The sequence below is a fragment of the Hypanus sabinus genome, chromosome 22 (assembly GCF_030144855.1).
Source record: "Hypanus sabinus isolate sHypSab1 chromosome 22, sHypSab1.hap1, whole genome shotgun sequence".
In the NCBI taxonomy this organism is placed as follows: Eukaryota; Metazoa; Chordata; class Chondrichthyes; order Myliobatiformes; family Dasyatidae; genus Hypanus; species Hypanus sabinus.
Genome location: NC_082727.1, coordinates 44,129,017 through 44,156,798, shown reverse-complemented (window position 1 = coordinate 44,156,798; position 27,782 = coordinate 44,129,017). Strand labels below are relative to the sequence as shown.

At 38.7% G+C, this 27,782-nt stretch overlaps 1 protein-coding gene across 1 annotated transcript in view; it reads left to right on the top strand.

Moving 5' to 3' along the window:
* LOC132379570 (inositol polyphosphate-5-phosphatase A) overlaps positions 1-27,782 on the top strand; it is a 480,579-nt gene that overhangs the window by 311,908 nt on the left and 140,889 nt on the right. Inside the window, exons 5-6 of the mRNA XM_059947633.1 lie at positions 2,638-2,701; positions 9,507-9,610. Of these exons, the coding sequence (XP_059803616.1) occupies positions 2,638-2,701; positions 9,507-9,610 (168 nt within the window). The remainder of the gene's footprint in view (positions 1-2,637; positions 2,702-9,506; positions 9,611-27,782) is intronic.

Here is a 27,782-nt window from a genome sequence, read left to right as displayed (position 1 = left end):
AAAAGATTCATTGGAGAGCATACAAAAGGAGTCTGGTGCCAATGCACTGTGAATTATTTAGTGAATTGACAGGCCTGGCAGAAACCCTAATTCAATGTGAAGGTAACACAAGGTTGAGAGTGTGAGTTAGCTAAAGTACTGTGCTGTGCCATGATTGAAACCCTGGGCTCCTATGCAGCCTACTTCCATAGGTATTCACTATTTATGATTTACTGTGTACATACTTGCTACAACTGTCAGTGTCAATCCTGAAGGTCACTTGTATCATCTAAAAAACAAGAATCCACTTTTAATCTCCAAATCCATCCTATTGTAATTTTTGAAGTTACCTCTCTTTACTCATTACAGGTAATTAGGTAACAGTTCATTAAATGTGATGTGATTTGTTCATTTGATCACAATCTATAACTTTTCAGCACAGGCAACAGGCAGCTTCAAAGAAGGGTCCCAGCTCGAAACATCGACTGTTTACTCTTTTTCATAGATGCCGCCTGGCCTGGAGTTCCTCCAGCATTTTGTATATGTTGCTTGGATTTCCAGCATCTGCAGATATTCCCTTGTTTGTAATGCAGCTTCAATACCCATTTGAAACGTATTATAAACTATTTTTCCAGGATTTTTCTCTCTTGTAGAAAGGTACAGCAGCAAGGAGCAAGACTTCACTACTTGTCTTTTGCTTTAGAAAACTTGGCATGAGTGAAATGGGCAGCAACAATTGAAGGAAAATATTATGGCAGAAAGATAATAAAGCACAACCAAATAGTGCAAGTTCTTGTCAGAGGCAACAAGTTGAATTTTAAGGATCCAAAACAATTTAACAAGTTCTTGAAATGGTTTCATCACTGAAATATAAATCTTTCTACCTGTCTATTTGTGATTTGTAGCATGTTAAACATGTTGATTTGTACTTTTCATTCCTACTTGCTGCCTGCCTACCTCCTCAATTATGATGTATTACCGATGTGGGAACATTGATTCTGAGCAATGTACCCTCTACATTTTTTTACAGCTGTGCAAACCAGCCATTACTCTGAGCAAGAAACTTTACATGGCCTGAAAGCTGCATAGCACTTTAATTGTTTTTTTTCTAACATACATACTATGAATATTTTGAATGAAAATTGAAAAATGACATACATTTGATTTTATAATAATAAAATACAGTACACCAAAGACAATTTTTCATGTTGCATTCAGCAGGCTGGCAGTTTACTAACAATGAGCTATGTATGGACTTCCATTCTGTGTCTATTGTTACAACTTCCAACAGTGTTGTAAATTCTAACATGGACAAAGTAAAGATTGTGGTATGTTTATTGTTTTGAAATTTTATGGATTATATTCATTAACACATGATTAATTAAAAAGGTTTGCACAATTTTATTATCATAATTTCAAAATTACATTAAAATTCTATAGAAGAAACTTCCAGCTGCATGGCAACAAAGGCTGAGAGCACAAAAGTATTTCAGTGATTGCGCAGCCCCACATCCATGCAGCTTAGAGGAAACATTGATTCTGAGATTACTTCATGCAAGTGTGACAGAAAGCATGGCACATGATAATGATGTTGCGACATGGCACAAACAAGAAGGCATGATGCACATTTATTATAGAATTACATTTGAGATAAAAACTCAGACTTAAAATCTTATATGGTAGAAGTGATTTGCTAATTGGAAAAATTCAAAGCAGATTTGTTATCAAAGAATGTATAAACTATACACCTTGAGATTTGTCTGCTTACAGGCAGTCACAAAGCAAGAAACCCGAATATCCCAATTTAAAAGAAAAAGAAAGACCAAAACCACTGCACAGAGAAAGAGAGAAAATAATACAAATCATGTAAACAATAGAATCTAGCCATCAGCATTCCGAACCAGACTGAGTCCCCAGATCTGCTTCCGGAGCAGCTGTAGTATGCCCAAGCCTTGGTCCCAATTCATCACACCAGATCAACTTTGTGTCTTCTCCATGTTTCCAAATAAGGTCACTAGATAAGCCATGAGCTTAGTCCTTGTTGAGCTGCTTATGCTGAAAGTGGAGAATGAGTCTTTCTGCACAGGTTTAAGCTGTGTTAGGGAGCTCAAATATTATCTCACCCATGGTGAGGTTGTGCAATTGCTTAGCTAGAGTTTATAGTCTCTTGCACATTTTCTTTTAATCAGCCTGCCAGGTCCAGGAAGGAACAAGAAGTCAGGGGTGTAGCAAATAAACAAGGTACGGGTAGAGTGGAGTGAACTAGGAGATTTGGCTATGTGGGTTCGGATTGATGCAGCAAACTGAGAATAGACGGTGAAACACAAGATCACTGTGCTAAGGCAGGCAGATTAAACAAGATGCCCACCCGCTCTAGTGATGTTACATTCACTGCAATTGTATGCCCACTGGTATTTGGGATGTGACTGAGCAACTGTGAAAGCATGACTGCCAATATGTTGCAAAATCACCATTCTCATCATGGCTCCTTTGCAGCATTCTAATGTTGTGTGTCCTCCGCTTTATTGCAGAAAATATCTTTTAGACATTGCCACATGATGATTTCATGAAAATGTTTTTATTGTTTTATTTTTTACAATTATTACATACACCAGAGTTAAATAAAACGTAACCTCTAAACCTTTGTTTCTTTTTCAGGCTTTAGGAAATCTTTACTTTCTTCATGAGTCTTTGAAAAGTACCTATCAATTTGATTTTAAAGGTAAGCTTTGAAATACCATCAGATACCATTTGTTACCGGACCCAGTAATCATCATTAATATTAATGTATTTATTGATGTTGACATTGCATTTGGCACTAGATTAAATGTGATACCCTACCTAAAGCTTCTTACAGCTGGCAGTTTTGGCTCATTGCTTAACAAAGTAATTGGTGCTTAATTAACTCATTCACTGCTGCTTTCATTCCTCAGATATCTCGTGCACACATATCACAACATTGATAACAAAATTAACTGTACATTCAATTATTTTGAAGTGAATCAACTAAATTGCTTGTGAATGAAAAGTAATTTTATCTGTGACCATAAGGATTTAAAACCTATTTCCGGTATTTAAAAAAATAAATAGTAAATTACTTCTGTTATGTAAGGGAGTTGCCTTAGTCTAGAAAAACATCAGTGATAAAGAATATTTGTGACCATGAGAAATAGATTGCCTGCTAATCTTGCTTTCTATTGAAAGTTTTACATTCCCCATTTTCTCATTATAAATCAATTTATGAAATATCTGTCTCATTTCTTAATAAAATACCACAGAGATCTTCACTTCAAGTGTACTGTTGTGCAATGTTTATATTAAAACACTGCCATACTTAGTGAAATATGAATATACAGTTTGATAGTCAAGCAACAAAGAAATAATCTTTGAACAGGTTATTCGCTCAGACAGGAAACTGACTCCTCATTCACCACTAGAAGATAGAATGCTTGAATATATGGCTGTGATCCAAAATGATTAAACTTTCCAGTTCATTATTTGGGTGCAGAATAGAATCATTGCAATACATTAGTTAACCCCATTCACTATGGTCCATGTAAGATTGAATTTTGTTTGATCATGAAATTATCCTATCATAACACTTCATATTCTTCAATCTCTCCAATAAATTGGTCCTTAACCTTTTCAACTCTAGTGGGAAAAGTCCAGCTTTCTAAAGTCTCCCTTCATGACTATAACCCTTAACCCATGGCAACGTGGTAATGAAACTGTGGTGTTACAAGAAATGCACATCTGTTTTCTGAGTTTATTTTTACATTTTACTGGTAAGCCCAGCAACACTACCATGGGCAATCTAAGCTTTGTTTGCATCACAAGAGAATTGTTGAGTATTTTTTTCTTTTAAAATTTATTTTATTTAGTGATACAGTGTGGAGTTGGTCCCTCAAGCCACACTGCCCCCAGCAACCCCTGACTGTATACGTACATGTATACAAGCTAAGTGGCCACTTTATTGGGTACTAGAATAGAACTTGGTGTGGTCTTCTGCTGCTGTAACCCATCAACTTCAAGGTTTGAAGTGTTGTGCGTTTAGAGTTGCTCTTCTGCACATGACTGTTGTAACACCATTTACTACCTCCTTCCTGTCAACTTGAAGCAGTTTGACCACTTGCCTCTTACCTCTTTCATTAACAGGGCACTTTTGCCCACAGCACGATTGTGCAGTGGATGTTCTGGTTTTTTTAGCACAGTTCTAGAGACTGTTGTGTGTGAAAATCCCAGGAGATCAGCAGTTTCTCAGATACTCAAACCACCCCATCTAGCCTCAACAATTATTCCACAGTCAAGGTCACTTGCATCACATTACTTCCCCATTCTGGTGTTTGGCTTGAGCAACAACTAATCCTCTTGACTATGTCTGCATGCTTTTATGTTTTGAGTTATTGCCACATGATTGGCTGATTAGATACTTCCATTAACGAGGTGTTCAAGTGTACCTAATAAAATAGCCACTGAATGTATATCTCAGGAGATATACATTTAAAGTCACATGGTGTGTGTATATATAGTAACATATACACACACACACAAACACAAACACAAACACACACACACACACACACACACACACACACACACACACACACACACACACACACACACACACACACACACACACACACACACACACACACACACACACACACACACAGCTACTTCCCTGCAACACTCCTGCATTATTGTTCTATCTTTAAAATTGACTTTTCAGTATATAAACATGGAGGAAAATTCCTTTAAACAACAGTCTGAATATTTCTAAAAACAGCATCCATCTGATTCACAATGAACCATAGCAGAAGAAACCAGTATGTAACAAAACTGCATTTAATTGAAAATGACATCAAATTAGCTATCATGAAAAAGCCGTCTGTGGAAGTAAGAACTTAAGTAGTTTTGAACCCTGTTCCCAGATTAAGGGATTGATCTTTAGCAGATCTTATAACAGTGAAGTTATGAAGTCCAATATTATTGGAATAAATTGTAATTCTTGTAACCATAACCATATAACAATTACAGCATGGACACAGGCCATCTCAGCCCTTCTAGTCTCACCTAATCCCACTGACCTGCACTCAGCCCATAACCCTCCATTCCTTTCCTGTCCATATAACTATCCAATTATTTTTTTAATGACAATATCGAATCTACCTCTACCACTTCTACTGGAAGCTCATTCCACACAGCTACCACTCTCTGAATAAAGAAGATCCCTGTCGTGTAACCCCTAAACTTCTGCCCCGTAACTCTCAACTCATGTCCTCTTGTTTGAATCTCCCCTACTCTCAATGGAAAAAGCCTATCCACATCAACTCTATCTATCCTCCTCATAATTTTAAATACCTCTATCAAGTCCCCCTCAACCTTCTGCGCTCCAAAGAATTAAGACCTAACCTGTTCAACCTTTCTCTGTAATTTAGGTGCTGAAACTCAGGTAACATTCTAGTGAATCTAGTTAACTGGTATGCATAAATTCATTGTCATCTATTTATTATATAAACATATTAGCCTAGATATCCTGTTGTGTGGTAGATTTTTTTCTGCACTTTTAGAGTTTTAGTGTAACATTGCTCAATAAATATGATTAGAACTGTAACTGTTCTGTATTTGTAACTGGCGGCAAGGTAGCATAATGGTTAGCACAACACATTACAGTACCGGCCAGCGACCCAGGTTCAATTCCTGCTGCTGCCTGTAAGGATATTGTATGTTCTCCATGTGGGTTTCCTCCAAGTGCTCTGGTTTCCTCCCACAGTCCAAAGACATACCAATCAGTATGTTAATAGGTCATTGTAAGTTCTCCCATGACTGTGGTTGGCAATTCATCTTTCCTCAAAGGACAATAGATGGATCATCATCATCACAAGCCTGAGTAAAGATCCCCCTCTCAGCCTCACTAGTGTAGTCCAAAGGAAAGCTTGTGAAGCTCTACATTTGGCACCAGCTTGGCTGCAGGAGCTGCTGGAAGGATGGTCAATGATGTACAGCTCCGGATTTGCTGTCTGGGTTTACTCCCATAGCCGTCGTCTCTCCCAAGGTTCCCACAAAGCAGTGGGTCTATTTATGAGCACCAGGGCATGTCCACACACTGGTGGGCCTGCATGCTATGTGTGCAGGGGCCAGATCTCCTCCCTGTCCTTTATAGTTCAGCCTGAGTCCGAAAGGAGCTCGGTTTCCGTATGATGCCAGCAAGAAGGCACTACGTGAGGCTTGCTGTCGGAGAGGCTGTGTACTGGCAGGGAGAGACTTACACATTCAGCTCTCCTCTTCGCAAGACTGCTAGCCAGCAGTGCAAACTGAAAATGAGAGCAGCAAACACTACCCACTACACTATCACACTCAACACATCGCAACAACCATGCCTCCCCTGTTTAGACTAGGGTTAAATAGGTGGGTTGCTGGGCAGCGTGACTCAAAGGGCTGGAAGGTCCTTTATCTCAATGCTGTATCTCAATAGATAAATAACAAGTTCATAATGCTTCCTGTAGATGTCGATTGCTTGCTGTTCTGCTCTTAATACCCATTAATATGAAGCACATGGTGATCACAGTTTAATTGTCCTCTGTGAAATTGACTCATTCATCTGCAAATGCGGAATATTACTGTCAACATCTTGCCAGCCAATCAAATGGAGGCAAATGACCAACAGCAAAAACAATATGATCGTGCAAAAAATAAATTAAATTTTCTTGGAAGACAGTTTTTCTTTAAAGAACACATGAAATAATAACTTCTGCAACTTATTCAAATAAAAAATCAGATATCTTCTTCACAAAACTGCATTGAATAGTGGAGAGTTACATTTAAAGCATGTGCATGATATCAGACACATACACTAGGAGTATTGCAGTTACCAAGCTTAATTGAGAATGAAATTTCCTAATCATCTCTACTCCAGCTGGCTTTAACATAAGCCCTAAGAGCAACCTTCAGGTGTGGGCCTTTTATAGAAAAACCCATCTGAATCGCAGGGATTGTTTCATATAATTATTAATTACCTGCAGACTCATTTGGAGGAGATCTCACTGAGTGACATAGAACTGAAGACAACAATTGTACTCAAGTTCCTGCTGAAGATGCTTGGCCCAAGCATCGACTGTGCTCTTTTCCTTTGATGCTGCCTGGCCTGCTGAGTTCCTCCAACATCTTGTGTGTGTTACTTAGCTCAAGTTTCTGATATTTTTGCTGAAAAATGGGAGCCATACTATTGGTCCCACTGCTCTTTCAGCTGTTACAGGAGCAGAAAGAACAGGGCCATACATAAGGTCAATGGAGGAGGGAGAGAGAAATCTTACTAGTGTCTTGCTAATTTAATCTCCAGAGTCTTTCTTTAACTAGGTGTCTGCCTTTGATTGTCTGTAGGCCAAGGGTTTCAAAGTCAATGATCCTTCAAGCTTTTATTGAGTTCCAGCCACACACCCTCATTTTAGACTGTTTTTCTCTCAGAGGTCAAGGTCACTACCAATCTGAATTTTGTAGTCTAGAATCATTCTAGGTGCTGATGAGGGATCCATGCTCCATTTTGCAGTGTGCAATTCATTTCTGTCACAGAAATTCTCCTCAGAGAGAAAGGTCTGGTAGGCCATTGTAAATTACCTGTCGAATCTGAGTGGAGCTGATGGAATGTGGGGAGAATTAAATGGGATTAGTGTCGGATTGGTATAAATGGGTGCTTGTTGATTGGTTTAGACTTAGTGGGTCAAAGGGCGTCTGTGCCGTGTGACTCCGTAACGTTGCCTCCTTCTCCCTGACTAGAGGTTAGAAAGCATCATGAGCATGCAAGGTTTGTTAAATTGCAAGCTTCTCTCTCGACGTCTCCATCAGAGTGTGAGAAGCGACATCTGGAAGGTCTTGGAAGAGCGGATGTTTCATCATGGAAAAATCTGCAACAAGGATTACTGTTTGAAAAGAGGCTACTCACTTATAGCAGAGATAAAGCCTTTTGTTTCCTCTCAGGAAGTCATATGTTTGTGGGAATCAGTTCTTCAAAAAGTGTGGAAGCAGCATCTTTGAATATTATTAAGGCAGATGCGGGTAGATTCCTGATAAATAATGGTACTTGAAGTTAGAGAGAGACGGCAGGAATGCAGAATCGAGTTTATATTCCATTCAGTTATGGACTTAATGAATGGCAGAGCAGTTTGAGGGACTGTGTCACCTCTTTCTCTCCTAATTTCTATGACTGTTCCTCACTAAGTATCCAGATAGTAAAATAGCCAGCTGTAAAAACCTCTGCTGTCACCATTTTGCACCCAGAAAGCTTCTGTGGTGTGTTCATTCTGAAACTACCCACTCTGTAGGTTATCCTAGACTAAACACTGTGTATATCTTTGGACAGAAATTGCAATGATACCAAGATAATCACACAATCATAAGTGTTATATAGGCCAAAGATAATGAAAAATGGTTTAAAATCAACTTCAAGATATGGGGCTGGAATCTTCTTTGGGATTCTTCACCACTGCCACAAACTTGATAGAAAATACATCCAAAGAAGTAAAGAGATTATCTACTAACTTCAGAGTCATGGTATCATAGAAAAGTACAGCACAGAAACAGGCCATTCAGCCCATCAAGTCCAATTAAAAAGCCTACTTCCAATAACTTGCACCAAGACCTCAGCCCTCCATAGTCCTACCATCCTGCATGTACTACTTGCACTGGCAGCTCGTTCCACACCCTCACAATATGTTATGAAGAAGTTTCCTCTCATGTTCTCCTTAAACTTTTCACCTTTCAACCTTAACCCTTGACCTCTAAATAGTTGTCTCACCCAACATCAGTGGAAAAACCCTGCTTCCATTTACCCTATCTATACCCTTCATAATTTTGTATACCTCTATCAAATCTCCCCTCAATCTTCTTTGTTCCAAGGAATAAAGTCTTAACTTGAATAACATCCTATTTCCTGTACTCAGAACTTAAGATTTATGAAGGCCAATGTGCCAAAAACTTGCTTTACAATCGTATGTACATGTGACACCTCTCTCAACGAATTATGGACCTGTATTCCCAGATTCTACAGCACTCTTCAGTGCCCTGCTGTGTAAAGCCTTACCCTGGTTGGCCCTCCCAAAGTGCAACACCTCACACTTGTCTGCATTAAATTACATCTACCATTTTTCAGCCCATTTTTCCATATGGTTCAGATCCCACTGAAAGCTCTGATGGTTTTCCTCGCTTTCACCTCCAATTTTGGTGTTCAGTTTTGACCAAGTTTGGGGTAGAGGAGTGAAAAAACTTGAAAGCTAGCAAGAGAAATGTTTTCTCAAACTTCCCATGCAATTAAAATCTAATATGAAAAGTATTAACTTGATATTTATTATATTCTGTATTTAATTACAAGTAAGTATAAAGCATGTTAATCACAAACATCACCATATCAGAGGAAAGCGTGTAGCAGCATGTGCTATGGTAAATTGAAGAGTCTGCAGACACTGCTTTATTGAGGAGATCAGTCACATTGTTGACGGATGGTTTTAGTGTTTTTTGTGCTTTCTTTCTTTTAGCTAAAAAGTACAAAAAAGTAACGGGTAAAGAAATATACTCAGAAACATTAGAAAGCACACCAATGCTCGAAAAGGAAAAGTTTCCACAGGATTACTTCCCTGAGGTAAGTTGCATTGTCTTCTACCACATAAAACATACAAGGTTGTTTCTTAGAGAGATTTTATTATTCAAAAAAATCTAAATAGAATAATTGAGGTAGGATGCATGCAAATGAATTGAAGAGGAAGTTTGGTAAGTGGTAGTTAGAGAACCACCTACATTCTTCCAATCATTGCTTGTGGGCTCTTTTAATTACATGATGTTGTTGCAATAATTTCTACATTAAAGATCAGTTATAGAAATGTTTGTTCAACACTCCCATGACCTGATGTCATGAAGCGTAATCAACATTATGTCTGGCTTGTAACATATACTATCTTGATGTACAGGAGTAGAACCCAGTGTGGTTTTCTGCTATTATAACCCTTCCCTATTGTAACTATTGTAATATTGCTATTGTAACTCAAAACCCTTCCAAGTTTGACATCACCGTTGAAATGTATGGTTATTTGAATTACTATTGCCTTCCTGTCAGCTTGAACTAGTCTGGCTGTTCTCCTCTGACCTCGCATTAACAACGTGATTTCACCCACAGAATTGCCGCACACTGGACATTTTTTGTTCTTCGTACTATTCTCTGTAAACTCTAGAGACCATTGTGTGTGAAAATCCCAAGGGATCAACAATTTATAAGATACTCAAACGACCCTGTCAGGGACCAACAATCATTCCATGGTTAAAGTCACTTAGGTCACATTTTTTCTCCATTCTGATGTTTGGTCTGACAACAACTGAACCTCTTGACCATGTCTGCATGCTTCTATGCATTGAGTTTCTACTACGTGATTGGCTGATTAGATATTTGCATTAACGAGCAGGCCTAGTATCTAGTATATGGCCATTGAGTGTATGTTACCAAAACAAAATTTGGGGGACCCCATGTGCCTAGATGTGCATCTTATATAAAGCCGGTATGTGCTGTCTTTTCATGTTTATCTGCTTTCCCTATTTGAAATCTGGTGCGGACATCCCTCAAGAGATTTTAGCTCCTTTTCTGTTTCCTGTAAATTAAGTTGTGGTAAAGCTTCTCTGTTTTGTTTCAAACAATGACCCAAGTTCTTTACAGCTTTTTGAGGTATTATAACTCAAAAATTGTTCTATTGTGCAGATGATTTAATGTTGTTTTCAGTGATGTAAATAAAGTCAGAGTATTTATAACTGGTAAATATATCAGATTGAAAACATCGCTTTTAATCTTAATAATAACCTGCTTCATTGTACAACTGACAGATATGCAAATGATCCTCTCAATTGGTTTAAGACTGATTTCTTTCTCTTTATTACTGCCGCTTAAAGATGATCTAAAAGTAATTACATTGATTGAGGTATAATGCAATCCAAAATAATTACAATTCACTGCATATAAAACTAACAAAACTTTTCATGGTGATTTATTATACCTCTTGGCTGTATATGAATCTCAAATGATGCCTTTGGGACCAGCACTTGAGATAATGTTAGGCTATTTAAAAAGAACAGATTTGTGTAGTCTATCAGACCTGAATACTTTTTGCCAGTAGTGAGAAATTGGTTGTTATCATACATCACAGATACTGCTCAAAGCTCTTATGAAAGATGAATTAATTTCACTAATGCTTCAATGTGAACCTTTCATGAACAAAGCTGTACAGGGATAACCTTGTAGGGGTCTCTAGTTTTTCAATGGTGATTTATGTCATCTTTTAATAAAGGAAACAGCCTGTATATAATCCATCTGCCGTGCAAAGAAATGATACTGGCATGGACTGCTTGGGATTTTTTAACTTCCATTTTTATTTAATGCTGCAGACTGATGAAAGGTTTCAAGGAGACTAATATAAGCCTGGTTTACATTTGCTGTTGCTAAATTGATTGGTAATCCAGCCCTAAATTATACCAAACCCCTCCCCAACCCCATCAGTAATTGTCATCATAAGGATGGATTACTACGAAGAAAGCTATTGAAGGAACTGACAAAATATTTATACGGACATTTCACTGCATCAGCCTCATGGGCTTTATGAGATCCAGGAGGTAGTGTTAGGATTCTTTAGATTTCGCATTTGTTAGTTCAGCTGTGGGCACAAAGTTTAGATTTAGAAGGATTTTTTTAAAAGTTTGCCTCAAAATGTATCATTCTCTGGCTAAAACACCCAGAGTAGCTTTATTCTTGAGCTTCAACTACTCTGCAAAGCACCAAAATAGAGATGACCTTCCTCTTTAATTCTTACTCCCTCATTTATGAGGGTCATTTACATTTTGCACTTTGTGGTTGACATTTTGTTTTTGCCAAGCCATTACTAGAAATCTAGCATGGAAGCTAGAATGTGAACCTCCAATTCTTGATCAAATAGCAAGGATTACTTGTGTCACAAGTAACACAAGAATTCTGCAGATGCTGGATATCATGAGCAACACTCACAAAATGCAGGAGAAGCTCAGCAGGTGAGGCATGTCGATGAAGGGGAACAAGCAGTCACTGTTTCGGGCTGAGACTCTTCATCAGGACTGGAAAGGAAGGGTACAGAAGCCAGGATAAGAGGGTGAGGGGAGGGGAACTTGTTCAAGCTGACAAGTAATCGGTGAAACCAGGTGAGGGGAAAGGTAGGCGGGTGTGAGAAGGGAGATGAAGTAAAAGCTGAGAAGGATAAGGTGGAAGAGGTAAAGGATTGAAGAAGAAAGGATCCAATAGGAGGGGACAGTGAACCATGAAAGGAAGGGAAGGAGAAGGTGGAGGGGAACTAGAGGGAGGTGATGGGCAGGTGAGGAGAAGAGAAGGATTGAGTGAGTAATCAGAATAGGGAATGGAAAAAAGAAAGAAGGAGAAAGGAGGACAGAAATTACCAAGAGTTGGCTTCAATGGGAACTGCTAGTAGTCAACTGTCCTCACTCAATTCCTTACCAGATCACACAAAGCTGCTGTTAATCTGGGGCTTGCTGAGTGGTAGATACAAGGATTTTTGTCTCTTCTCTTCTATATCACCGGATTCCACGTGGAGTCCAGCACTGAACTGAGAACTCTTGCCTCTCCAATACAACATCAGTCAGGCATAGGCTAGGATCAGGGATCATACTCAGTTGAATAATTGTTTAGCCTAGAGGTTTAATTAAAAAAAAATTAGGTTTACTTATTTATTTCTAAATAGATTTATCTTTATTTTAAATTATTTTAATAGATTTTGTGCCTCAAGTTTAGCCATTCTTCCAGAGAGGTTTAAATCTTTAGAAAAGTCCACAAGCTTTGACATTCTTTTCCTCCTGTAAAAAGGCACTTTGAGGAACCAAAGCTGCACGGAGGGTCATTGAGAACATGAGATGAAGAGTCTTTGAAAGTGATCCATAGGATGTGGGAACAGTTCAGTGATGGGCAAGTGAAATTGAGTGACGAAATTGAGTGACTCATTGCTATGAGTCAGGAGGTTCCTGTACCTTCTTCCTGATGGCAGCAGCAAGAAGAGAGCAAGACCAAGGAGGGTGGGGGTCCTTGATGATGGATGCTCAATGGTGGAGAGTGCTTTACCCAGGATCTTCCAACAAATTCCATTAGTGTTTCCATACCAGGCCCAGATGCAACCAGTGAATATACTCTCCACCACGTATCTACAGAAGTTTGTCAAAGTTTTAGATGTCATGCCAAACCTTTGCAAAATCCTAAGGAAGTAGAGACACTGCCATGCATTACAATTCCCTGCTGGGCCTAGCACATATCCCCTGAAATGATAACACATGGAATTTAACGTTGCTGACCCTCTGCACCTCCTGTTTCCTCCTCCTGGTCAGCTCCTTGGTCTTGCTGACATTGAGTGAGAGGTCGTTGTTAAGGTACCACTCAGCCAGATTTCCAGTCTTTCTCTTATATGCTCATTCATCACCACCTTGGATTCAACAAGCTTGTGGTCTCGTCAACGAACTTAAATATGGCATTGGAGCTGTGCTTAGCCACCACAGTCGTAAGTATAAAGTGAGTAGAGCAGGGAGCTAAACACACAGCAATGTGGAGATGTTGTTGCCAATCTGAAGTGATTGGGGTCTGCAAGTGAAGAAATCAAGGATCCAATTATACAAGGAGGTATTGAGGCAAACGTCTTGAAGCTTATTATTAGTCCTGAGCGGATGATAGTATTTAATGGTGAGCTGTAGTCGATAAAAAGCATCCTAATGTATACATCTTTGCTGTCCAGATGTTTCAGGGTTGAGTAAAGAGCCAATGAAATACCATCTGCTGTGGACCTTCTGTGCCAGTAGGCAAATTGGAGCAGATCAAAGTCACCTCTCAGGCAGGAATTGATGTGTTTCATTGCCAACCTCTCAAAAAACTTCATCACAGTGGATATAAGTGCTACTGGGTGATAGTCATTAAGGCAGGGTTACCATGTGCTTCCTAGATACCAATATAATTGAAGCCTGCTTGAAGCAGGTGAGTACCTCAGACTGCTGAACCATGACTAAGCAGAAAATTTTGGGATCCAATCCAAAAGATAGCCTTAGATGCAGTGGTCTTGGCTGAAATGTCAGCAAAGGTAAGATAATCATTTACTCTCATAATTGTCAAAGTATATGTTGATATTTAAAATGAAAATTTAAAAAATGCCAAAAATGCTCAACCAGTCTGGCAGCATTTGTAGAGCAAGAGTTATGGTTCGTATTTCAAGCTAGTGGCCTTTCATCAGAACCAAGCAGAAATTTGGGGTGTTCTACAATGCTTAAGAGCCAATAATAAATGTGCCTGTGTGTATCAGGGTTTTTGCTAATGTAATGTAGCAAAATAGAGTAACGATGTTTGACAGGAACTTGAAAGATATCCTGGCAAACGTCATTTACTTCATTTTTAGCATCTGACTTTACTGACATGTTATTTTTGTGCTATTTCTGAAACTAACCATAGTCCCAATAATGAGTTATCCAAGGATGTGTGAAATGGATGTACACTGGCTTGCTTACACTGATGCTGCGTTTGTGCTTTAAGTTTAGGCTGAACACCATGTCATGATATCCCCTGACATGGAAATAATCTGTAGTGAGATTCCTTGGAAAATGATGCCCTTGGCTCATTTTGCATCAAAATCAGATTCTGTTGTAGTGAGGGCCAAGTTTTTTGGCTCTGTAATGATGCTGAATGTACAAACGGTAATTTGAGTGCACCATGGGAATAATATTTGCTTTCTGAGTGCAGACATTTTTTTCATGATATGAAAGGATATCCTCCATCCCATTGAACCTGTTGGTTGTCAGAGCAATCCATTGCAGTCCCTCACGTATCCTGCAAAACATACTTTCTAACTTGGCCGTGAACTCCACCTTGTTTCTTCACTTGGGGTAATTTAGAGTGGCCAGTGTCCAGCACATCTTTGGGATATGTGAGGGAAGTGCATCATCCATTGGAGGAAAACCAGTGGAAATCTATGTTATCACAGGGAGACCATGGAAACGTAACATTCAGCATTGGGGCCAGAGTTGGACTTGGGTTGCTGAAGCTTTGGGGCAGCACCAACTTTTACACCACTATCCGACTCCAGTTCATCAAATTGGTCTCACTGAGATCAAAACTGGCAACTGGGTAGATCATCATACACAAGGTGAAGATGAAAGTCTCCTCTGAAAATGTTTTTTTCTAGAAATGAGTGCAGAGTTCATCAGCTTCATTCATTTGGAAGACTAGCTACAGAATGCTGGCAAGCTGAGAACTGATGTCTGCATCTGGGATCAAACACTCACTTGTTCAATTGCACATATAGCACAGGCAGGCTGCATTTCAAATGGAGCATTCAGTTGCACCTTATGTTATTGGATCACTTACTAAATGCAATGTTCCTCAAGATACCTTAAGAAAAAGAAAGAAATATTGAATGTAGAGCCATTACAAACCTAATATAATCAATAAGGGGTAAAATAGCACCTGGTCAAAAGTTCAAAGTAAATTTATTATCAAACTACATATACGTCACCATATAAAACTCTGAGATTTGTTTTCTTGCAGGCATATACAGTAAATCCAAAAAAAAATAGAATCAAAGAAAGACGGCACTCAACAGGATGGAGAACCAACCAATGTGCAAAAGACAATGAACTGTGCAAATACAACAGGAAGTTAGATATATAAGTTAATAAATAAATATATAAACAAGAAAGCAAGCAATAAATATTGAGGACATGAGACAAAGAGTCCTTGAAAGTGAGCCTGTAGATTGTGGGCAAGTTCAATGATGGTACATGTGGTTGAATGAAGCTATCCCCTCTGGTTCAAAGCCTGAAGCTGGAGGTGAGGGTTCTGAGGCTCCTGTACCTTCTTCCTAATGGCAGCAGCAAGAAGAGAGGAGGACGTGGGTGGTGAGGGACCCTGATGATGCAGCTTTCCCGTGACAGCATTCTGTGTAGATGTGCTGAATGAAGGGGGAGGGCTTTACCCGTGATGGATCCACTACTTTTTGTAGGATTTTCTGATCCACAAGTATCTGCTAAGCAATCACATTTTAATTACCACATAATCCATTAAGGAAATCTATAGATACATATTTGTTTAAATGCAGAAATCACCGTCACGTGGAATGATTGAGGTGACTAGTTTTGAAACATTTAATGGGAGGAAGAACAAGCTTAGGATGGGAAAAAAAAACTGAAGGATGTGTTGAAAGAGTGAGATGTAATAAGCTAAGAGGATGTTTAAATGCAGACACAAATTTTCTGGATCAAGTGTCCAAATTCTGTGCTGTAAACCATAGATAAATGCTCAAAACACTAAAACCACACCTTTGTGGAGTGCACTGCAGTGCCTTATGAAGCAAAATTCAGAAGATGAAGATAAGATTTGGTTGACATCAGTTTGTGTGTATGGGGGGGGGGGTTTAAATACCTTGTGAATTATTAGAACTAGGTGTGAATGATGATTTGTGTAGGCACATGTAATTTGGAGACTCTGAGGGTGGTACTGAACTGAAGCCAAGAAATGTCATTGCTATGTTACTTTGGTTGAGATGGGTTAAAGGAAATGCATTTTTATTAATGAAAAACAAAAGCTGCTGATGCTGGATATCTGAAATTAAAACAGAAGCTTCTCAGCAAGTCAGGCAGCATCTGTGAGAAGAGAAACAAGAGTTAATGTTTCAAGTCCGATGTGCTTTGTCAGAGCGGGAATTTTTCTTAGAATGGCCATAGCATTGTCAAGATAGCTATGGAAGGGTATAGGCTTGTTTGCTAAAATAGACATGGAGAGATCCAGAAAGGAAAAGGAAATATCAGAGATGAGCCATATGAAGATGACACCTCTTTGGAAAATGGCAGTAAACACAATTATGTTTTAGAGTTCTGATTAACAGTCACTGACATTAAGCATAAAATATTTATTTTTCCACAGATGCTTTCTGGCCTACTGAGCATTTCCATCTTTTTCTGTTGTTAGCATGTTATGATCTCAGAATATCTCAGAGCTTTTTTCCAGCCATGTGTAGAGCCAGAGCAGTAGGGCTGGCTGGATAATAGAGTAACAGTGATAGAGGGGCAATAATTTTGTCTGATCAGGAGAGAACGCTGAAAGATAAAATGTCATTGTTGCAGACATATAGAGTGGAAAGGTTACATTAGACAAGGTAACAAATTCAGGCACTTTAGAAGAAATGGGAGTACAGATCACTGCTATTTTGTTGGAAAGGACTGATGTATGCAATGCTATATTTCAGAAAGGGCAGAACAGCAGTAGTTTAAAAGACAATGTAAAAAACGTGGGGAAAGAGCACTGTTGACATAATCAGGGTGCATGTAGGCTAGACATGATATGGAATGATCAAGAGATGAAATCATTGTTTACTGGCATGGACAAAATGGGCTGAGTGGTATTCTGTGTACTTTGAACTTTAAACTATGTTGTAATTATGAAGGGAATCAAGAGAGCAAAGAATGAGCTCAGGTAACTGAGTCTGAGTCAGTACAAGTAACCATGGAGAACGGGGGAAAGGCAGAAAAGAAGATTTAGAAACTGTTGATTTAATTAATTTAACATAAGTGAAAATCCCTGAGTATTTCACAGTGTGAGTGTGGTTGAGAATGGAAGGGGTGAAGTACCAAATGCACAAATCCTCTTCTACCCAGAGTGATTTAAATTAAAATTAGTTTGCAAAAAAGAGAAAACAAAGGACATATTTAACATTGCGTGGTGATGTTATCTTACCAGTGGAACTAGTAAAATGGAAGACTAATTATTGCCATCCATTCCCAGTTAAAAGCACCCCTTCAAGTCAATTCATAAAATTGTGTTGAGTGCTCTATGACATGACAAATATGAGAAAGATTAAAAGGTGCTTTGTTAGTAAATAGCAGTAAATAATTCACATGATAATTTGCACACTGATAAAAATATGCTTTGGGGTTATTTTTAAATCTTGAACATTTTAAACATGAAATTTATCATTTAAGCCATAATGTAATCACAGTAATGAGGTTGGATGAGTTCAGTTTTGGTAAATAAGTTAGCTTGACATTAATTTAGGCAGCTGGCCTTCCCTCGTGCTCATGCCAATCAGATGTGAATCATTGTCTATTAATTCATACAATCTGCCTTGGTATTTTAGCATAGAGATGGGTCACTACTAACTCTATACACTATTATATGGCTTGCATTAAACTGAACAAGGAAGATAATTATGCAACAGAAAATACTATGTTAAATCTGTGCTAGAATGTTGCTCTTTAAATGGCATTTAGTTACAGATTAGACAATAAAACCATAATATAATGTTTATATGTTTAAACCCTGAACTTTGGCTAGACAAGGGCATGATTTCATTCTGTGTGACATTTTTAGTTTTGGGACATATCAAATCAATTTGTGCAGCTGTTTGAATCGGGTACTATTAATTACATGCGCAGATGTGTTGAACATCACCTGATATATCTAATGCTATTAATTTAATGTATCAACAGATTTAGAAATAAGCACTAATTGAGCATTGCTACTTGATAAATACTTACCCAATTTGTTTGCTTTTATTTTTCTCGTCTGGTCTGCTGAATACTAAATGACTCCTGTTTTATTCCCGGCAGCATTAGAATGACTTAAGGTTAACTTCTGGTATAATTTCAATGATCTTTTGATTATTGTAGAGTGACAGAGTACAGAAGGAAACCAGTTAGGCTCTGGTGCCTTTACCCAAATCAATTATCAACGATCCTTGAATTAAAATGTCTTGAAATATCCCAGAATGACATTGGTGATCCTCATAGTTGAGAGCATCCAACTAATTTAGCAACAGTAATTTCAGTAATTTTATTTCTAGAATTGTTTTATGATATAAAGAGCTCAAAGATTTGCCTTCTGGTGGAGATTTGCCTACAAGCTTCTGCAGTAGAGGAAGATTGGATGCAAGTTGGTGTTCTAAAAATGGTCAATTGGAAGGTCGTAGATCAACCAGTCTGGATCAGTGGGAAAGAACTTGATCATTTGCATTACGTGGAACAAGACTATGAGGAGGAAGCCACCCCTCACACTGGTCCCTCCGTTATGTTTCTTTAGCAGTTTGAGACCTGACATTCAGAGTTATCAAAGGAATTCTGCCATATAAATCCTTGCAAGGTTCAATGTTGATAGAATCATTTTTCGGAGACAATTATAAACCCTAACCCTGGGGTACTGACTGATCCCAGGGAGTTCATCTTTCACAGCCCACTGATTTCCGAAAAACTCAAATCGTGTTACTTTACTTGGTTAGGCCTTTGGCTCCCTCTTTTGGAGAAGTGGAGTGGGCTTCCACAATCCAGATGACCAAATGATGATGCAAATGGAGGCATGAAGTCCTTCAGCCTGATTCAAGGTAACGTTCAATCAAGAGTAGCAGTGAGTTGCCTTCATAATATATGGGCAATGAGATCACAAAAGAAACTCTTCTACTGGCTGGTGACAGACTTACTTCCCTAATAACTCTGGCTGTTGCAGGCCTAACATTTAAGTCCCAGGACATCACTGAGGGCCCAATTGTCTTCGGCTCATTCCTCAATTATGTTCCGTCTAATGAAAATTCGTAAATCATTATGCAGTGTTTAGCTTATAGTTGCTCTAAAGCCATTCCCTTGGCAAATGAATGATCCGGACGACAGTCAGGCATCTGCTGATATACTGTCAGTTACATAGTGACACGTAAATGTTCACTGGTGATCTTTTCAACTAGACAAAATCAGGTACCTTCCTTTCATATTTTATGACATTATCAATATTACATTTCCTCTGATTACATTCCCAGGGGTGACCAATGACCAGGAATTTAATAGGACTTTAAGACATAGGAACAGAATTAGGCCAGTTGGCCCATCAAATCTGCTCTGCATTTCAATCATGGCTGATCCGTTTTCCTTCCTCCTATAACCATTGATACCCTTACTAATAAAGAACCTATTAACCCCTGCTTTAAGTATATCCAATGACTCGGTCATCTGTAGCAATGAATTCTACAGATTCACCACCCTGTAGCTAAAGAAATTCCTCCTTGTCTCCGTTCGAAAGCAACATCTTTTTATTCTGAGGCTGTGCCCTCTGGTCCCAGACTCCCCACCATAGGGAACATTCTGTCCACATCCACTTTCAATGTTCAGGTAGGTTTCAATGATATCCTCCCTCATTCTTCTAAACTTCAGGAATTATAGGCTGAAATATCCTCATACATTAGCCCTTTTATTTCTGAGATCTTTCTCATATAAAACTCCTCTGGACCGTCTCCAATGTCAGCATACCTTTTCCTAGAAATGGGAACTATTGATTAAATGAGGTACATAACTGGACAATAACTGCAGTATTTATCACCCAAAGTATGCACCCAAACAGTCTGACAAGGCTTTTTCTACAGCTCCTCCCAAACCCATGACCTCTGCCACTGGCAAAGAGAAATGCAGGGAAGCACCACTGTAACAAGTTCCATTTCCAAGTTACATTCATCCTGACTGTTACTTCCTCGTCATTGGGAACCCTGAGACTCCCCAACACGTGAACATTGTTGGAGTACCTTCATCGCATGGACTGCAGCTGGGATCGCCAATGGCCAACTCCTGAGGTCAGTCACAAATGGTGACAGAGGTGTCCTTGTCATAAATTCAAATGGAAAATATGATCCAACCATAGGAATTGGAATGGTCTCAAGCCTAGTGAAGTTAGTAGGCAGAAATCTCCATGTTGTTGCATTAGTATGACAGAATTCCAGAGATCTTTTTTTGAACTGGGAGACATCTTCAATTTGGTGTAAGGGCTGTTTGAATTGAAGTTGTATTTCCTGTGTCTCCCCATGATGGATCTTGCTGTTAGCTGAGCTTGGCTGAATTACCTAGTTTACCACGCCTGTGAATGGTGCACTAGGTGTGATGGTTCTTCCTCCTCACATGAATTTAGAACTTTTTTTCAGTGTGTACTACTTGATGTTCCCACTGTTAATTAAGCCTTGCAATTTTATTATGTATTGAAATCATTACATTCCCTTGAGATGCCTCCTTGATCTCCCTCACATTCACGCCTATGTTTAATAATAGATATGAACACTTGTCAGAGTCGATGGCACTTCCTCCTTTGTCTCTTTCTCTTGTTTACTTTGTTCAGTGAAATCAATCCTGCTGTGTTGCTGTTTAATTTGATATGACTTCTCTCAGCAAAGCAATAGAAAAGATGAATTGAGACATTGCATGGAACATTATCAATCAAACTTGTAAGCATTAGTTATTACTCACAGTGCATTTTGACATTAGCCTTCTGTAACCTTTGTCTCCTTGTTGATGTTCTATAGAGGTTTTACCCCATATACCTGATGTATTTATGCTGATGCTGTTTACACAGGTTGTTTAAAAGGTCAGTAAGAGCTTTCTTTAGCTTAAGCCCTGCTTTAAATGTGACATTGCATATGAAATGTCTAAAGCCAGTGTATCATCCTGTGCTTACAAAAGATTGATAGACCTTAATCAAAAAATATCTGGTTATTTATGTGTATTGTTATCCATTTACTAATATACAACTGTATGAATTTAAAAACGTATCTTTAGCAACCGCTATCATTTGATTCATCAAGAAAGGCTAAAGGATTAACATCCCTGGACAATTTCTCACTTATGTATACTGTTAGTAGATTTCCTAGAGATTAATACCAGGTGTGGACTAAAAGAAATATGCAATTTTGAGGTGAATTTCTGGAAAAATTGTCAACATTTTGGACCAAGATGAAGCCAGTCCTGATGATGGTTTTTTAGCCTGAAATGTTTGCTCCCACCTATAGATGCTTCCTGACCTGCTGAGCTCCTTCAGCGTAGTGTGTGTTGCTTTAGATTTCCAACATCTGCAGTACCTCCTGTGTCTTGGACAAAGTGCACCTTTGTGAAAACTACTGAAATGCATTAAGATATAGAGCATATGCAGAACGTGTGTTATTGTTCTGGATTTTGCAATTGTAGTAGAGCTAAAACTGTCGGCATCTGCCACCTTAACTCTGTGAAAGAAGCAGCAACTTTGGAATCTCTGGACATGAGAAGGTTGATGGTGAAATCACAAAAGTGGTCTAAGCATTCAGTCTCTGCAGTGAGCTCTGCTGTTCTCCATCCAAATAAAGGAGATATGTTCAAACTGAGGAAAATTTCAAGTATATGCAAACTGGTGTCACTGTTAACTATCCTGAACATTTCACAATTCATTGTTTGGTGTCACAGTAACGTCTTAATATCGCATTAATATCGTTCACATGACATCATGAGGGCAATTAGCTGAATCAACAGGCAGGACTTCCGAGTGTGAGGCTTTTCAGGTCCTAAAGAGAACAACTTTACAAAGTAGAAAGGACTCTTTAGGAACCTTTTGGACTCTCCCTCCCACCTCACTTCCCAAAAAAGTTTAAATTTTATGTATGTGGAATGTAATTTGATCAAATAAGTACTTCAACACAAACTGAGTGGGATGAAGAGACTGTTCACTGTCACATGATGCCGTCAGTATTGATAGAAGAAGTACTCAAAGACAGACTTGTGTATGGACTTGGAGACTTAGCTGTGTAAGATAGATTGCTTTCAGAAACTAACTTGACCTCAGAGAAAACCAGTGGCATGGAGCAAGAAGAATATTTTAGTTGGTCGCCAGGATAAGTGCAGTACCTAAAACTAAGTAAATCTCTATGGCTAACAGTGATGGGTTGCAACTAGAATTGAAGGGAATTCTATGATCAAAGAAAAATTATGAGAGGGAAGTTAAGTTTTACACGAGAAAACTTTACCCCGATTTAACTTTCGCAGGTGCCTAAAGGCAAATACACCTGCGTGGAAAATAATCATTTATATGGAATTGGGTAGCCAGAACAAGGAGAAAGTGCTTGTTTAAAAATTAGAAATTTTTTCCCATCAATGAGGTCAAAGCTTACAGTATGAATGCTTATGAGTATATTACATTTAGATGCGATTCAGGCAATTGCTTGACATTTCAAATAGATACAAAATTAGAACATAATTTAGTTCTACTTCACGTCCATGTAGAAGTACCTAATAATTTTAAGTTTGCTAGAGTGGAGCTGTTTAAATCTGCAATTGTAACCTATGGTAAAGTTGGTCTTCCAGTTTGGGGCAGACACCACTGTTACATCAGTGTAGTGAGATGAATGTCAATTGGACAGGCAGCTTGTGATTAGTTTGATTCTAAAACCTCTTTGAATGGAAAGCCAAGTATGATGATAATGATTTACTTAATCAAAACATCTGATGGGGGGGGGGGGTCACCAGATATGTGTTAAAAGATTATTACTCAGTAAATAAGGAGTACTTATTACAGAAGTATTCTTAGGTGATGGAAGTAGGCAACTTACAGCTTAGTACCGAATCAAGTTTGATGAAACTGTACGGGATCGAATACATTTTGCCTCTCCCAAGCTGCTTGTGGCTTTAAGACACAGGCTGAAAGAAACACAGTATGAAACTGTGAGACAAGATCATTCTCATTCTGCAACTGCAATAACCGCTAAGATTCATTCAGTGATAGCAATGTTGAAGAAAGTTGGGTCATTACGCACACATCTAGATCCTAAAGATTTGAATAAAACTTCTGAAAGAGCTGACAGCCTCATGCCTACAAGATGCTGAAATTCTTTACGATTCAGGATGTTTGAAATGGGTTTTGGGCAAATGAGTTTAGATTACAATTTCTCATACTTAACTACTTTGAAAGTACCATTTGAGAGGTATTGTTGGAACTATTTGCAATCAATAGTATATTAAAAGCTTTCCAACAGAAATTGCACAAAATGGTTGAAGACTTCAACAAGTCGAAGTCATTGCTGGAGCCTTTGTGGTCATGGAGTTCAGAGCTGGAATTAGCAAACCAAAGGCAATGTAAACGTGCAGTGAATGTGGAATAGTGCTAAGTGAAGGCAAAGTGAAACTCTGGTGGAAAGAAGTTATGCTTATTGGATACTTTGTAAAGCAGTCCCCACTGTAAAAGGTGGCAGAGATCCAGTGTTAGTTGGGATTGGGATTTGCTCCATATCTAGGTTTCACCCTCATCGATCATATTTGGCAAGGCTGCTCAGAGATATAAAATAGAAAGATGCATAGTGGTTCTGGGAAGACTTACAAGAATTGGTGCTTAAAAGTATAAACTAGCTTGTTAGATAGCAAGAATGATGCAGAATGGACAATTGTAGCATAGGCATCAAGGGCATTGATGGTGTTGGAGATGAGATACAAACAAAGTGAGAAGGAGCTCTTGCAATGTTTTTGTTTACCCGTGGTAAATTTGAACGGTGTAACTATGGATAAGCAATGACGAGTAGTGAAATAGGCCACTGACTGTTGGAAACACTGTTGTTCCACCACTAAATTTTGCATGCAACACTTAAGGGAATGCTCCTGTGCTAATAACTTGTTCCTCTTTTAAAATTGTACAAACAAATGTGGTAAAATGATATTAGCATATACATTGATTCCAAGCATAATTGTATCAATGATTTATCAGCTAGATGATACTAATCGCTGTAAAATGCATTCAGTTGGAAGTTCAAGTCCAAAACAGCAGAATCTTATAGGGGTAGATAAGCTAGCTCAGAGGCAGATATAGCTGTGAGTTGTTAACAAATATACTCTAAGGTCACATCAGAGATGTCTGAGTGCCTCTAAGTCTTCACTCTGATTACTGAGGTGAACTATCTGTACAAGGAAATCTGGTATTCAGAAGTAGGTAGCTCATGGGCCCAGTTCTCTGATGGAAAGTACCATTGTCATTCAGTATGTTAGCTTTGAGTGTGGTTTTGTAGAATCCAAGACTAACTCAAATGGCTGGTAATTACAGTTATTCAAAGTGTAGTGTTTGGCACCCTGACATATGCCAGGTAAGAAAATATCATTTCATCACCACTTTGTAGCTTCATGCTGGGCATAGGTCAGTGCTGATCTGTGAGAGTAATATGGCCATTCTCGTTGTGGTGTGATTATTACAATTGCTTTGTTGATGTGACTAGAATTTCTTCAATTACTATGAGCAGATGCTTTGAAAGAAATTTAGATCGCCTTTGCTAGATTTAGAATACCAGAAAACCTGATTATTAATAATGGACTGCAGTTTACATTCAGAGAATTTGCAGTGTTGTCTATGAAATGGAGTGTTTGATATGTGATATCATCACCTTTGTACTCACAATCATAAGTTACATCTGAGAATATTGTCAGAGCGGTTAAGCTTTTCACAAAATACAAGAGTTATGGTAAATATATATTTTTAAAATTTGTTGGACTGATGCAACACATGCGGTAAAGTATTAGAATCTAGTATTGCACAGAGACTAATAGACTGTAGTAGCGCGGCACGGTAGTGTAGTGGTTAGCACAACACTTTACAGCACCAATGACCCGGGCTCAATTCCCTCCGCCGCCTGTATGTATGTTCTCTCTGTGACTGCGTGGGTTTCCTCCAGATTCTCAGTTCTGGTTGCCTCACTACAGGAAGAATGCAGAGGAGATTTACAAGGATGTTGCCTGGATTGGGAAGCATGCCTTATGAGAAGGCCTTATAGGTTATGTAAACTCGGCCTTTTCTCCTTGGAGCAAAGGAGGATGAGATTGAGGTTGTACACCTGATTGAGGTGTACAAGATGATGAGAGGCATTGATCGTGTGGATAGTCAGAGGCCTTTTCCCAGGGCTGAAATGATTGCCACAAGAGAACACAGATTTAAGGTGCTGGGGAGTAGGTAGAGAGGAGATGTCAGGGGTAAGTTTTTTATGCAGAGAGTGGTGAGTGTGTGGAATGGGCTGCTGGCAACGGCGAAGAAGGGGGATATGATAGGGTCTTTTAAGAGACTTTTGGATAGATACATGGAGCTTAGAAAAATAAAGGGCTATAGGGAAGCCTAGTAATTTCTGAGGTAGGGACATATTCGGCACAACTTTGTGAGCCGAAGGGCCTGTATTGTGCTGTAGGTTTTCTATATTTTTATGTTTCCCTGGTTTCCTCCCACAGACTAAGGACCCATTGGTTAGAAGGTCAATTGGTCATTGTAAATTGTCCTGCAATTAGGCTAGGATTAAATTGGGGTACTGCTGTGTGACACAGCTCAAGGGGCCAGAAAGGCCTGTTGCTCAACAAATAAAATAAACAAACAAGCAATGATCCGACTGCAGACACTCCACTCTGAAAAGTCTCATACACCAGCATAAGAAACCAGCTGATATTGACGATTGTTCTAAATAGTTCTCCAGCAACTCCAGCTCTCCAGTAGCTGAAGCAACTACAATAACATCAATAGCTACTGTTGCCGCAAGTCACTGACTTCAGATGTGTTAGACAACATTAGGTGCCAGTCCACTGGAAGGAGTATGTGCTATTATAGAAGTTGTCAGTTTGCTTCAATTAAAAGTAAAGGTACCACTTTAAGCAAAAAAAAAGATAAGATGAACAAAAACGATATCAGAGATCAATGAGATTACCTGAGTAGATTCACTTATTTACATAATTGCAAAGATATCTTGGATATATCTCTGCATGTGAAACAGAAAAAAACAAAGCAGTGTACAAAAATGTTTGTCTCTTTTAATGCGGTTGTTCTACTTCACTTAAATAAAAGTCAAGTTCTCTTTTGTAACAAATCTTGACTATGCGTATAAATTAAAGAGGAATCAATACAGTTGCAGATGTATGGTGAACCATTAATTACTTTGCCACTGGTCACTGTACATACATGAGAAAAGTGAGAACAATGGTTCTCTAATAAACTTACGGTATCGAATCCATCCCTTTTCATTCCATTCAGGCACTTCTTAAAATCGATAATCTTTGGGCAGAACGTGATGATCGTAAGCAATGAATGGTTTAAGTAAATCTATTTTCCTTTATTCATTCATGAAGTCCAGCACTTATTGCATCCCCAATTACTTTTGGCTTGCTAGGACATCTTAGAGGGTAACTGAGAATCAAACACTTTGACACGGATATAGATTCACGTGTTATTCCGACTGGTTAAGAATGATAGATTTCCTGTACTTCTCCTAATGATGCTGTTTTACTCCAGTGCCTTAGTTTCATGGCCACCATTACTGATTCAGTCTTTTACTTATTTAAATGCATTTAAATTTCCCAGCCCCTAAGCCATTTCTTCTCATCTCAAATTTAACCATTCTGTTGTCATCAACTTCAGCTCTGAAGTTTGGATTTCATGAAACTCTGCATCTTCACTTCATTTTCATCTTTCCTTATCACTATCTCTGCAACCAAGCTTTGAGTTATCTGTCCTAATATCATCTTCTGTGCCTTGGCTTGAACTTCATTTTGACAACAGCCGGTGAATAGCTTGGTATGTTTTACTGTATGACTGGAGGAATACAAATGGGAGCTGGTACAATTGCATTAATCTTCATGGTGTGCAGTATTTGGCTATGTTGATCATTGAGGTACTTGGGTTGTTAGTGACTACCTTGCATTAAATGGACATATTTGACATCAGATCAACTTAGATTTCTTTCCTTCTGTCTGCGTCATCCTTTGAGGATTGCTTATTGGATCTTGTGCAAAATGTAGAGGGGGAGATTAGAGATTAAGATACATGCATGAAAGACTGCTGCTGGAAGTGGAAGTTTCAATTGAAGGAGCACCGGTATCAGAAAATTAAGGAAAGATGCTGCTGGATCTTATGGATTCCAACTGACCAAGTTGGCTGATACATGGAATAGCTGGAATGGTGGCTTTGACTTTGCTTCATTTCACAAATGCCCTCAGTG